At 45.4% G+C, this 13,917-nt stretch overlaps 1 protein-coding gene across 6 annotated transcripts in view; it reads right to left on the bottom strand.

Annotated features, from left to right (window-relative positions):
• LOC119971926 (intraflagellar transport associated protein) overlaps positions 1-13,917 on the bottom strand; it is a 36,485-nt gene that overhangs the window by 6,527 nt on the left and 16,041 nt on the right. For 5 of the 6 annotated variants that reach the window (XM_038808265.1, XM_038808268.1, XM_038808262.1 and 2 more), the window contains 3 exons: positions 13,117-13,268; positions 7,828-7,964; positions 2,551-2,617 (listed from right to left, as the gene is read on the bottom strand). In XM_038808265.1, the coding sequence (XP_038664193.1) occupies positions 2,551-2,617; positions 7,828-7,964; positions 13,117-13,246 (334 nt within the window). In that variant the 5' untranslated portion in view covers positions 13,247-13,268. Of the gene's footprint in view, positions 1-2,550; positions 2,618-7,827; positions 7,965-9,597; positions 9,763-13,116; positions 13,269-13,917 lie in introns of those variants that run through there. The other variant, XM_038808264.1, reaches the window with a different exon arrangement.

Raw genomic sequence — 13,917 nt, 5'->3', positions numbered from 1 at the left:
CTGGCCGGCAGCTCACTGAGGCGGAACTTCCCGTCACTAAGGGGCAGAAGTCCCATCTCCAGTCTATTAACGACCAGGGCCAGCCATTTTTTGCCTGGGCGGGCTCCCCGTGACTTTTTAGCAGAGGCAACATTGTCCCATAAAATTCAGCCAAAGATCTTTTCACACAGGATGTAATTTATAATCACCTGCATGGATATTCTTTATTTTTACTCAGTATGGACACCCCGGGGGTGATTCTCCGAGCCCCGCGCCGGGCTGGAGAGCCGCCGCAACCGCGCCACGACGCCGGTGCGCGATTCTCCGAGGTGCAGAGAATCAACGCTATTTGCGTCGGCGGGGTTGGCGCGGCGCCGGCCACGGGCTGCTTGAATCGGCGGGGCCGCCAATTCTCCGGCCCGAATGGGTCCAGCGGCCGCGCGGGTATGACAGAGTCCCGCCGGCACCGTTCACCCCCTGGTCGCTGCCGGCAGGAACTCTGCGTGAAGGGCCGGGGGGGTGGCCTGTGGGGCTGGGAAAAGCGATCCTTCAGCGGGGGTGGCCTCCGATGGGGTCTTGCCCATGACGGGGCCCACCGATCGGCAGGCCGGCCTCTCCCCCCCGGGCCTACTTTCCGGCGCGGCTGGCCCCTGAACAATGACGCCATTTTTTTAAAATAAATTTAGAGTACCCAATTATTTTATCCAATTAAGTGGCAATTTAACATGGCCAATCCACCTAGCCTGCACATCTTTTTGGTTGTGGGGGTGAAACCCACGCAGACACGGGGAGAATGTGCAAACTCCATACCGACAGTGACCCAGGGCCGGGATTCGAACCCAGGTCCTCAGCGCCGTAGGCAGCAATGCTAACCACTGTGCCACCGTGCTGCCCCCCAATGACGCCATGTTGAGTTGGGGCCAGCGCGCGGAAGAAGTCCCCCGCGCATGTGCAGGCTGGCGCGGCCCAACTGCGCATGCGCGGGTTGGAGCGGTGCCCATTTTGCGCTGGGGAGGGAGTCTGGAACGCCGTGGGCCGCTCCAGCGCCGTGCTGGCCCCCTGTGGGGGACAGAATCAGTCATCCCCGTGCCCGTTTCATGCCATCGTGAAACGTGCCAGGGTTCACGACAGCGCGAACACTTGGGCTCCATTTGGGAGAATCCCCCCCCCCGCCCCGGTGACCTTATTAAATTATTGTAACCTGAATGCACTGCCTGGAAGAATGGTGGAAGGAGGCTCACAACAATTTTCAAAAGAGTACTACTGGTTGAACACTTGAAGGAAAAGATTAACTGGGTATTGTATTCAAAGGGAAGTATTGAAAAGGTAAGTAAAATTAAATGTATTTCCTACTCGTAGTGAGGAAATATAGCAGGAAAAGAGCACCTCTAGTCCCAGCCAGGACCACCGAAGATGCCAGCTCCCTTCTGGGCCAGCTTTTATCTCGGTGATTTAACATGCCCTACTCCACAAGGGGCTCCACCCCTCAGCGGGGGAGCTCGTATTCCACGACCCCCCACAGGGAGATCGATCAGGTTGTCCCAATGGGTTTCAACGGGGTTATAATATTCCACCCCGTTCCCCGGCAAGGCTATTGATCAAAACCGTGGCGAGGCTATCATTCAAAACCGTGGATATCTGAGCATTCCTGTCAGATCCTGAGCCCTTCACCTCGTGCATCTCAGTGTCAGGGCCCCTAGGGGTGTTGCCTCCAACCTCATTGTGTCGGGCAGGTGGAACTAAAAAGTGGCTCATCCGGTGGGGTCGGTGCTGAAGTTCGCTCCCTGTTCCGGAGGTGATCCATTGTGCTTTGCACGCAAAGGTTCGAATCCCATCCTCGTCGCCAATAGTGCAGTCAAAGAGGAGCCCCAAAAAGGTAATTAAAATGAAGTTTATTTCCTATTCATAGTGAGGAAATGAGGAAGGCAAAGAGCACCTCTAGACGCAGCCAGGACCATCCAAAAAAATGTCGGCTCCCTTCTGGGCCAGCTTTTATCTCAAGGATTTAACAAGCACATATTCCACGTGTCCTGTGGGGAGATCGATCGTGTTATAACATAAGGCTATAAAAAAAGAGCAGGCGAGCGAGATACATTGGATAACAATTTCAAAAGCACAGGCATAGTGAGCCAAATGGTGTGCAGTAATATTCCACGATTCAATGGTTTTAGCATGTCAACAGAGTGCTTCAATTTATTTAAAATTATCATTAATCAGTAAAAACTGATTATAGTTTATAATATTGAAATGTAAGTATTAAACTACTGGACAGTCGCTATTTTTTATTGGATTTGGAATTGAATGGGTTTATTCTTGGCGAATTGTTCCACAGTGACTGGACATTATTTCAGCAAATGTGAGACTGGGAAGGTATGCTAAACACTTTTCCCTGAGAATACATCGAGAATCAAGTAGGATAGAAATGCCAATGCATTTGTCTGACAGAGAGGTCTTCATTTTTGAAATTAATGCTTCTGGACAAGTGCTGACGACATAATTTGGTAAATCCACTTGCCCAGTTTAAATGATTACAGCATTGCAAAAACAGCAATATAACATACTGATACCTACCAGCATTGCTTAAATTTGCAGTAACTATCTCACTGTCCATTTCCCCAAAGTCAAGGTAATTGTCTACCTTAAATAAATTAAAAGACAAGCAAAATGTGAATAGAAATTGTTCAATGTTTATCATCATCAAAACCAAACAGTAAACTTGCAAAATGTGTTTATTTTCCATAGATATCTATTCTGGCTGCCCAGTACCACATTTGTATTCGAGCTCACAGTGGAACACTTCAAATATTGAGAGAAAGTCCAACAAGGAAGCATTACTACATTGTCTGATAAAGTAATGATGGGGAAAAAGCAGAGGCGTATGTCTTAGCCTGGAATAGAGGTTGTGCTGACTTCATCTCCTATCAGCTGCAGTGTTTTCCAGACCACAGTCTGAAAACCCACAGTCTACAGCCATTAAACTTAAATAATTCCAAACATCTGGGGGCAAAGTCTCATTTAAATACTCTAATCACCGATGCACCTCTCTGGGTAATGTTCTGGTATGGATCGAGAATTGGTTGACAGTACGGATACAAGAAGTAGGAATAAATTGGTCTTTTTCCGTGTGGCAGTCTGTGGCTGGTGGGGTACTACTTAGACCCAGCTGTTCACGATATCTATAAATGACCTGGATGAGGAAACCAAAAATAACATTTTCAAGTTTGCTGATGACACAAAACTGGGGATAATTTTGAGTTATGAAGAAGATACAAGGAGGTTTCCAGGTCATTTAAACAAGTAGAATGAGTGGGTAAACACATAGCACATGAAGTACACTGTGGCTAAATGTGAAGATGCCGGCGTTGGACTGGGGTGAGCACAGTAAGAAGTCTTACAACACCAGGTTAAAGTCCAACATGTTTGTTTCAAACACTAGCTTTCGGAGCACTGCTCCTTCCTCAGGTGAATGAAGACGTATGTTCCAGAAACATATATATAGACAAATCTCCGTCTCGTCATTGTTTGAAATCCGACCCACTACTGTGGTGTCATCAGCAAATTTGAATCGAGTTGGAGGGGAATTTAGCCACACAGTCAAGGTGTAATAGGAGTATAGTAGGGGGCTGAGGACACAGCCCTGTGGGGCACCGGTGTAGATGATGATCGTGGAGGAGGTGTTGTTGCCTCTCCTTACTGATTGTGATCTGTAGGTTAGGAAGTTCAGGATCCAGTCGCACAGGGAGGAGCCGAGGCCCAGGCCACGGAGTTTAGAGATGAGTTGTGTCGGAGTAATAGTGTTGAAGGCTGAGCTGTAGTCTGACATTGGTGCCTTTGTTATCTAGGTGTTCCAGTGCTGGGTGCAGGGCCAGGGAGATGTCGTCTGCTGTGGACCTGTTGCAGCGGTAGGCGAACTGTAGTGGATCAAGGCAATTCGGGAGGCTGGAGTTGATTCGTGCCATGGCTAACCTTTCAAAGCACTTCATAATGATGGATGTCAGAGCCACTGGATGATAGTCATTAAGGCACGTTGTTTGGCTTTTCTTTGGTACGGGATGATGATCGAAGCAGATAGGGACCTCAGATTGTTGAAAAGAGAGGTTGAAGATGTCTGCGAATACCCCCGCCAGCTGATCCGCGCAAGACCTGAGTGCTCGTCCGCGTACCCCATCTGGGCCAGTGGCTTTCCGTGGGTTGACCTTCGAGAAGGCTGCTCTGACATCAGCAATGGTGACCTCAGATACAAGTTCATCCGAAGCTTCCAGGGTGGAGGGTGTGCTCTTGCTGACATCTTGCTCAAAGCCGGCATAGAATGCGTTGAGCTCATCAGGGAAGGGTGCGTTGGAGCCAGTGATTTTACATGCCTTCATCTTGTAGTCCGTTATGTCTTGCAGACCTTGCCGTAGTCAGCGGGGGTCCGTGTGGCTAGCCTGGGGCTCAAGCCTGGTCCGGTACTGTCTTTTGTCATCTTTGATGGATTTCCTTCGATCATATCTGGCTTTCTTGTATAGGTCAGGGTCGCCTGACTTAAACGCCTCAGCACTCAAAGGGCCTCTCCTGCACTGTATTATTCTGTGATTCTCTCCGTAATATTACAAAAGAGACAGATAATTTCTTAGATTTTAATGGCATCAGAGGGAATGGGTAAAAAGCGGGAATATGGCAGTGAGATCGAGGATTGCCCATGATCATACTGAATGGCAGAGCAGGCTCGAAGGGCCGAATGGCCTACTCCTGCTTCTAGTTTCTATGTTTCTCCTGGCTGGGTTATTCAAACAATCCTAACTTGCCAATTAATATTGGTCAAATATACCTGTTTAGCATGCTGGTGCCACTTTGCTGCGTGTGATGTAGGCATTGAATAGTGGACAAGAGTGTCGCATAAAGTAAACACTTTTCAGCTACCAGCTGACATTATCAATCAGTCTTGGGCTCAGCCCCGAGGTCTACACATAAAGGAAATGCTTTCTAATTTTTAAAAATTACATTTTTCAAAATATTTCAGAGAATTAGCGCAAGTAATATATACTGAATTATGACTTCCGGTCCACTTTCTCATTATCTTCTTTAAAACCATTACTTATAATCTTGAAGAAGTCCAATACATTACAGGAAGATGCTCATTTACACCTTGCTGCAAGATCGGCCCTCAAGCCAAGGCTGTTTGAATTTCAAACTTAAAACTACCTGAAAGGGTGGGGGAGGCAGATTCAAATCATCACTTTTAAAGCATCTGGAAAAAAAAATGCAGGTTCTGAGGAAAGGGCCAGCAAGTGAATCCAGTTAAATTGCCTTTGCAGAAAGCCAGCAAGACCCCACAGACAAAATGCCCTCCTCCTGTGCTGTAACCATTCTGACTAGTCCATCCTAATTATACTGTATCGCTTAATTTGCCAAAGCAGCCTACTGTGTGTTGTACAGACAGTTAGCAGGTACTAGATTCTGCCTGTAGGAGGCATGCCTACGTTAAAGAATCTATAAGTAGTCTTTCAACATTAACCCTGAACAAGCAACCTCAGTGGCAGCTTGTCCTGGGACATGGGAGTGGAAAATCTTTAGTCAGCAAGAAACCAATGAAACAGGCAAAGAGGTTGGAATTCTGGCACTGGACATGCTTTGTGACTCACAGTAGAAAGATGTTAGCACTTTACTGCATTTTTTCGTTTCAGGTTTACAATGTTAGTCACTACATTATAAGAAAAATACAATTATAAAGTGACGAGAGAAGCAAAACTTTACATTTTTTTAGAGTCCCCATAAATTGCTCGAAATGTTATTCCATTTTATAACTACAATACATTCATTATACTGCGAAGATAAAATATAATAACAAATATATTCTTGTGTGAAACAATACAAGAGAAATGCATTCTGTGCACTCTACCATAAACATGGTGACAACTGTTCTATATGGTTCGCGCAAACAGGAAACATTTGTGACAAGTAGCACAGTCTAGTATGTAACAGAAAAAAATGTCACAAAGTCTGAACATAGAAGTAACAGTATTCCATGGTTAGTTAGGAACGAAATCAATGATCAAAACATAATTTGTTGTGAGAAAAAATAGTATTCTTTGACATTTCAGTCCTAAACAAATTTTAGCTTCATTTAAAGAGTTTACATAGCAGCTATTACTGTCAACTTAAACAGCCAGGACTGTTCTGTCATCCACCATGGCCCAGGTTTATTTAAAGGAAATCAATGTACAGAGTGCATACTTTGTGAATGCTTCGACATTCTCAAACACATTACACTTCAGCTTGCATTTGTACTTGGCAAGAAAAGTCACAATGCATCTTCAATTTTTAACAAGCAATCTCAAGATCATAGGGAGTTGGTATTCCTGCATCAATTATGTTTTACTAAAAAAAACCTTATCATAACTAAGGTATGAATTGCATGTGCCTGTTAAAGCTTGTAAAAATTGGAAAAGTGATAGGCCATTCTAAAAGGGAGCTCAAGATTACACTTAAATTTGAAATGCTAACTCTACATAGAAAAGTGGAAAATTGCCCAAATATGCCCTACAGTGGTTAGCACTGTTGCTTCACAGCGCCAGGGTCCCAGGTTCAATTCCCGCTTGGATCACTGTCCATGCGAAGTCTGCACGTTCTCCTCGTCTCTGTGGGGGTTTCCACCGGGTGCTCAGGTTTCCTCCCACAAGTCCCCAAAGACGTGCTGTTAGGTGAACTAGACATTCTGAATTCTCCCTCTGTGTACCTAAACAGGCGTCTGAGTGTGGCAACTAGGGGATTTTCACAGTAACGTCATTGTGGTATTAATGTAAGCCTACTTGTGACAATAATAAATATTATTATTATTCACAAATGCAGAACCAGAAAAGAAAAGGAACTCACCCACGGACACAGAAACCTTCCTCCCTGCCACCACCACCCCCAATTCCAAGGACACCCCTACGCGTCCCAGGCAATCCCACCCCCACCCAATGGACACGGAATCCCCCGCAAGAAGCCTCCCCCCAATAGACACAAGCCCCCCCACCCCCCAGGAAACCCCACCCCACTGATGTGGAATCCCTCCCCCACCCAGAAGCCCCCTACCAAAATAATGCAAAAAGGTTAGAATATAGTAGCAATCACCTAGTTAGCATGATTTTTATTGTCTCAATGTTTAGATATTATAGAAATAACCACTCTGGTTCCTCCCTTTTACATTGAAACATCAAACTGCTTAAAGCAAAAAAGGACAATAATTACAATAATAGTAAAAGCAAAAAGGACAGTTGAATGGCCACTTTTGGGGCGAGCACGGTGGCGCAGAAGTTAGCAGTGCTGCGTCACGGCGCTGAGGACCCGGGTTCGATCTCGACCCTGGGTCACTGTCCGTGTGGAATTTGCACATTCTCCCCGTGTCTGCATGGGTCTCACCCCCACAACCCAAAGATGTGCTGTTTAGGTGGTAAATTGCTCCTCAATTGTAACAAAAATTTAAAAAAGGAATGGTTACTTTAACTCTTCCACCCATCATCGAGCACATCAATTCTTCAATCAACAATCGATTCTTCAGCAAAAACAAAACTACGATTTTTTAAAAATCTTTGGAAGATGCTGGGGTTTGGTATCATAACCAGTACAGGCTTGGAGGGCCGTAGGGCCTGTTCCTGTGCTGTATTGTTCTTTGTTCTTTGACACATGCAAATACCGTTACATGAGTTCAAATCAACTATAAACTTCAATGTAAAACTGCAACTACCCTTTCAGGTGCCTCCATGAGCTTCCTCATGAATACCAAAGAATTGCCTTGCTGCATTAAAAAAACTAAATTTATCATATTGCAACTATATCAAATCGTAACTTATAAATGTCATCTGCTTCTTATTCAAAACTTGCCTCTTGGTTGTCCTTGGATGGTGTTCCTTCTTTCTGTACTGAGTATTCTGACCATTCCCTCTGAACTAGTTTGCATTCATCATCTTCTGTTTTGGTGCCATGTTCAGGAGGCAATGCCTTCTGTTTCTTCAGGTCCTCTGGGAGAAAAGTGCAAGCTCATCACTAAATTTACATAGGTAACCATGAGTATTATTCTTATTTCCAAGTTAATTCCATAAAACTGGGTACTAATTTGCACCCAGAAAGTGCGAAGTATCTTTCACTGAATTGTACATTTGAAGAGGAAGTGGGCAGACCGTTGATTCTGCAATCTGAATCAATATGAAGGACGTGTTTTTCAAACAGCGATTATTTCCAAATTCAAACGGTAACTTATAGAAAATACATGAAAAATGGTGAAAGTTGTAGTGCAATATAGGGCAAGTACTGAAATGTTTTAGAATTAGACCCAAAAGATAATCACAAATAGAATGCCCTTTGATTTTAGCCGGAGGCTCTCTCCTGCTAGTCACAGCAGTACAAAATGAAGTCAAATAACCACTTCCAGAACTTTCGCTTTATAACAGACGAACAAACAACAATCTTACTTTGAATACATTTGGGAAGCACAAGTGGATAGCACTGTGGCTTCACAGCGACAGAGTCCCAGGTTCAATTCCCCGCTGCGTCACTGTTTGTGCGGAGCCTGCACGTTCTCCCCATGTCTGCGTGGGTTTCCTCCGGGTGCTCCGGTTCCCTCCCACAGTCCAAAGACGTGCAGGTTAGGTGGATTGGCCATGATAAATTGCCCTTAGTGACCAAAAAGGTTAGGAGGGGTTATTGGGTTATGAAGATGGGGTGGCAGTGAGGGCTTAGTTGGGTCGGTGCAGACTCGATGGGCCGAATGGCCTCCTTCTGCACTGTATGTTCTATGTTCTACATGATTTTGTTGTCTTTGATGTGATCCAAATAATAAGGCCGCAATTTCGCAGCCGTGTTGATCGCGGTCACAAATCCCATAATGGCCGCTAAGTCTCGCAAGCAGAAAAAATGAGATTTGCGCTAGCGAGGATTCAGTTTGAGATCTTCCTCATCCCCTCCACCGGCAATGTCATGCCCAAAAAGGGCATGAACTTGATTTCCATAAATTGCGACATGTTTGCATACATTTACTGGGCACGGCGTATCTTCTCTTCCAGCCAAGATGAGCGAATCACTACTCGTTTCCAAAATGAAAATCAGTTATGATGACCACATCAAGGGCGCACAGGTAAGTTAGTTCCCGGGTGGTGAGGGACATGGCATTAATGTGGCAATATCAGGGTGTCAGAGCTAGGGGAAGACCCTTTCGGGAACCCCATGGAAGCATTCCATCCATCTCCCAGGCATCACAGCATCAAGCAGATTATTCAAGAAGGAGTCTTTATATTTACATTTATGGACCAAAAATTGCATTGGTTCATCAGCTAAATTAATGATGTTACTTTAGGAGGGAAGTTAACAGCAAAAACTTATTCTTCACCAAGTGTTCAGCGTGGGTGTGCATGTAACAGTTGTCCAGGAACCACATAGTTTTACAGTTTTCTTCAAGTCCAGCTGCCTGACAATGCACACGTGCCTCTGATACAAAATGGTTATAAAACCAATTGTGAAACATGTTACTGTTTACCCAGGCTCTCTTATATTAAGGGCGGCACGGTGGCACAGTGATTATCACTGCTGCCTCACAGTGCCAGGGATTCAAGTTAGATTTTGACCTTGGGTAACTGTGTGGAGTTTGTATATTCTCACCGTGTGTGTGTGGGTTTCCTCCAGGTGCATTGGCACAATCAAAGACAGTCAACCTATCCTCAGCATCCTTAACACCCGTTGATAGACTCTCTTCAGCTGTTGTTAGCATTTCACCAGAACAGCCTTGATTCGTTAGCATTGTAAAACTGTTCGGGCGAATGGCTTTCGTCTGAAATTAGCAAAGCAACTCATCAATGGGTTTTCCAGCGGTGTCATGGTCTGCAGAGGCTTTATCACCACAAACGTTCAAAAATTTAATACCGTGACACTTCTTGAATTTCTGCAAACCAATGCTTCACAATAATTTGCACAACGGGTCCAGTTCCACATTTCAACTGAATGAAGAGGCTGACCTTGTCCTTGAGCTCTCTGCTGATTGGTGACATCTCAGCCAGATTGTGATATTTGGATCCCAATACGTCAGGAGAGGAGTTTCCGTACGGCAGGATAAACATGATGCTTATGAGAATTCTTGAGCGTTTCAAGGAAATTCGCTTTAACAGACACTCATTGTTTTCCTGCCAGATGCAGACCCTGTTTCATCTTTCATTGCCAGTTCAAAATGAGCACATAATGCTTTAGAGCTGTACCAGTAGAGCCGACACTGTTCGAAATGCACTTGCTACTCTTCTGGTGCTTAAAATATGACCTATTTTGGAAATTTGTTTTCTAATTAAGAGCGCATTCTGCGAGTTGCCTCTGACTGGGTGCAGATCTATTATACACAGAGTAGAATTTGTCCATAAATGCATAGAAATAGCTCACTCCACTAACTTCTGTCACTGAAACGCCCACTGCAACTTCTAATCTATGGTTCATGCAAAATCAAATAATAAAACTGGGTAGTGCTCCATAGGTCTGGAACACCGGATTTGGTTGCCAGCATAACACTCACTCCATCATTGGTAAACGTAAAAAGATGCTGCTTCAGGTAGGGGTCATCAGATTTCTTGAGATATTGAAGAAGATACTTTACAATTGTATCCGCTTTTTGATCTGGAGTTAAATCAGATCTAAAAACATGGGACAGGATTCTCCAATAATGGGGCTATGTCCCCACGCCAGCGTCAAAACACGGGCGTTTCACTCTGGGACTTTCCTTAAGGTTCTCCAATTTGCAGGGGGCTAGCAGGGCCGGGGAGTCTTGTTGCAGCTCTGGCTGTGGATATGGGGCCCTGCACTTCCGATCGGAAGTCCACACATGCGCATGGCAGCAGCCTGTGGCGGCCGCCCCGTGCAACAGGGCAGACTCAGCCCGCAGAAAGGCACCAGGAATTAGATCCCCCTGAGATCGCGCACGCCCGCGGATCGGTGCCACCCCCCATCACCTGGCTGTGTGTGTGAGGCCCCATCCAGTGAAAGGTCCCCCCGCACACCCCCCACGGACTGAGTCCTCAGCCGCCGCCGGCCGTTCCTAACAGGCAAAACATGGTTAGAACCACACCGTCGGGAACTCGGCCAGTTGTCCTCGCAGAATCAGCGCAGGGGCCTCCGTCAATGGACCCTACCCGCGCCACGTAGACTGCGCACGCGCGATTCGTGGAGATTCTCCGGGGACTGGAGAATCGCGGGAGTGGCGTCACGCCGGATTTCGGCGTCAATGCCCATTCTCCGCCCCCCCCACCAATTGCAATTTCAGCACGGAGGCTCGAAGAATGCCGCCCAGCAGGGGCTGAAATCCTGAAATGCAATTGGGAGAATAGGTTCCGACGCCAAAGTCGAGACAGGTAGTGTGGTGGTGAGGGTGGTGTTGGGGGGGTAGGGATTGACATACATGTCACGGGGAACCGAAACTCAGCAGAGTCTCACTTCCTCGCCCGCGACTAAATTCCAACCCAGCAACCTCCCTCTCCTCCGAGCCGCAGGCCACATCCAGGGCTCTCTGCTCTGCCATCGCGAGGGGCCCCAGATTCAGCGGTCGCCCTCCAGTCTTCTCCTGCTCCCCGCGGTAATGGGCGGACTTCTCCTGGGGGGGGGTTGGGCAAACAGAAAACGACAGTGTTAGACAATCTGCCGCAAGCAGCCAGGGGGAAGGTGCCCACGAGTGCCATTCCGTCTGGTCCCCATTTGTGGGCACCAATGCTGAATGGCGCTTACCCGAGGTGTCCGAAGCGAAGGAATGAATTCCAAAGCCAGAGGTACCTTGGGAATTTGCACATTAGAGTCAGACTAACTGTCTCGCTCTAATAATCAGGTTTGCCAAAAAGTGTTTCCGCCCACAATGAGCGGCATTTACATCGCAACATCTCGCAAGACCGCATTGAATCTTGCGAAGCGTTGCGAATCAGGTAAGTCCCGGGAGCGGGGACTCCCGGTTTTCATCGGCCATGGTGCGTCATGGCGAGCTACTTTTTAGGGTTAGCACGGCCTTTGGATCGCGCCCTACGTATACACACCTCAAAATCATGAGTGAAAAATGGTGGGTAGGTGCAAACACTTTTATCCAGTTGTAAATCAGACTGGTCTAATTAGCCACTGACACGGCACTAAGTTAGAAGAGAGAACGTGCATCTGGCGAGTTGTGATTTTAATGAGTATTCATGACATGCTATTATATGTAAATTGCATTCCCGACAGGGATCAGCAGGAAAGTCGATCTGCCATGAGACCACCATAAAAGCCCTGAGGGGAAATTCCAACTTGTTTTTCCACCATCCGATTTTTGGCCTCATGCCTAATTTTGTTTTTCAGCCCACCAGAAATCCGGCTGCTAGTGGGAGCGAAAAATTTATCCTCCAAGCAGGCCCCGCTCACAAAACTCTCCATGCTCCCCAGAGTGAATTAATCTCCATTGGGAGTTTCCACTAATTGTGTTCATTTATAGGCACAATGACTTAAATAGGTTCATTTTAAAAGGTTTCACCTGGATTATTTTCCATTTGCAAAGGAACCGAACATGCCAATTTAACTAGAAAATAATTTTCTATATATTTTGTCATGTTTCAAAGAATCCCAATCCCTACAGTGCAGAAGGAGGCCATTCAGCCCATTGCATCTGCACTGACCCTTCGAAAGAGCGCTCCACCCAGGTCCACCCACGCCACCCTATTCCCTTGACCCCATACATCCTTGGACACTACGGGACAATTTAGCATAGCTAACCCACCTACCCTGCACATCTTTGGACTTTCATCGTTTAAAATCAGGGTAGTCGCAAGTGGTGAATTGACACGGATTTAAAATGATTATTTTCTTATGAGAAACCCTTTTTCAGTTAAATTAATTAAACTTTACCATGTTACCATCTTTAAAATATGTCAGGGATTGACTTCTAATTTAAATTATTTTTTAATATGCTGACTAATTACACAATTTCATTGCAGATTTTACATTGGCGACATGCAAATAGGATTGGCCGGATCCTATAGCTGGTGAGGAGGAACACCTTTTAAAACAAATGCAGTGCAGACATTATTTGCACTGGAATTACCAATTATGCCCAAAAAGGGAAAGCATCTCTCTATGCTTTCCTCATCTTCATCCATCATTTAATATTCATCTTCTGACGAAAATGCTTACCTTTTTTTAAGTGCATAAACGATTTCAGGAATTCAGCATACGTTTGCTCATGGCTGCTACAAAATCTATCCAAAACATCAAAGACTATTAATCCTTCCTCCATAGTTTGGGATCCAAACACAGCAGGCATATCGAATGCAGAGATATTTAATCTAGAATACATAAGGAGGGTGGGAATAGTTAAATGAAAGATATAAAATATGTACCTGTATATATTTTGGTTAGTGGTGAAGCGAGGGCACTCAACACTAGTGTCAAAGAACATTGCCCACAAAGATCCAGCAACCTCTGTGGCAGGTATTTCACCTTCCTGCCGACAACTATCGGGGAGTCTGAATTCTGTCAGTGTCCAGCAATATTGCTGTCATCAGAAAGGTTAAGGAACCAATCACATTGAAGGATTCTCACCAACAGTCAACTAGGAAGTAGCCAGTTCTGATGAAAGGTCATCGAGCTCATTCTCGGTTTCTCTCCAATAGGTGCTGCCTCACCTGCTGCGTATTTCCAGCCATGTTTTTGTTTTTAAACCAGGAAACAAAATCTAGTGATTATCCTTCATTTTTTAATCACTTCACAGCAAAATAAAGGTTAGGATGTAAGTAGGACTTTGAAAGAAAGCAAAAAACCATAAACAAACTTTAAAACATTTTTTTTAAATCGTTGGAATTTTTATAATAATGAATTCCATCTGTAGAGACTTCAACACAATCTCTGGAGGAGCATGGAATCATTGACCGGAACTTCAGAACTTCCATGTAAAATTACAAATGTGAGGTTGCCAGAAGATTCTCTCAGGAAACT

The sequence above is a fragment of the Scyliorhinus canicula genome, chromosome 9, assembly GCF_902713615.1.
Source record: "Scyliorhinus canicula chromosome 9, sScyCan1.1, whole genome shotgun sequence".
NCBI lineage: Eukaryota > Metazoa > Chordata > Chondrichthyes > Carcharhiniformes > Scyliorhinidae > Scyliorhinus > Scyliorhinus canicula.
Note: the sequence above shows the minus strand (reverse complement) of the source record. Positions and strands in the feature narration are given on the sequence as shown.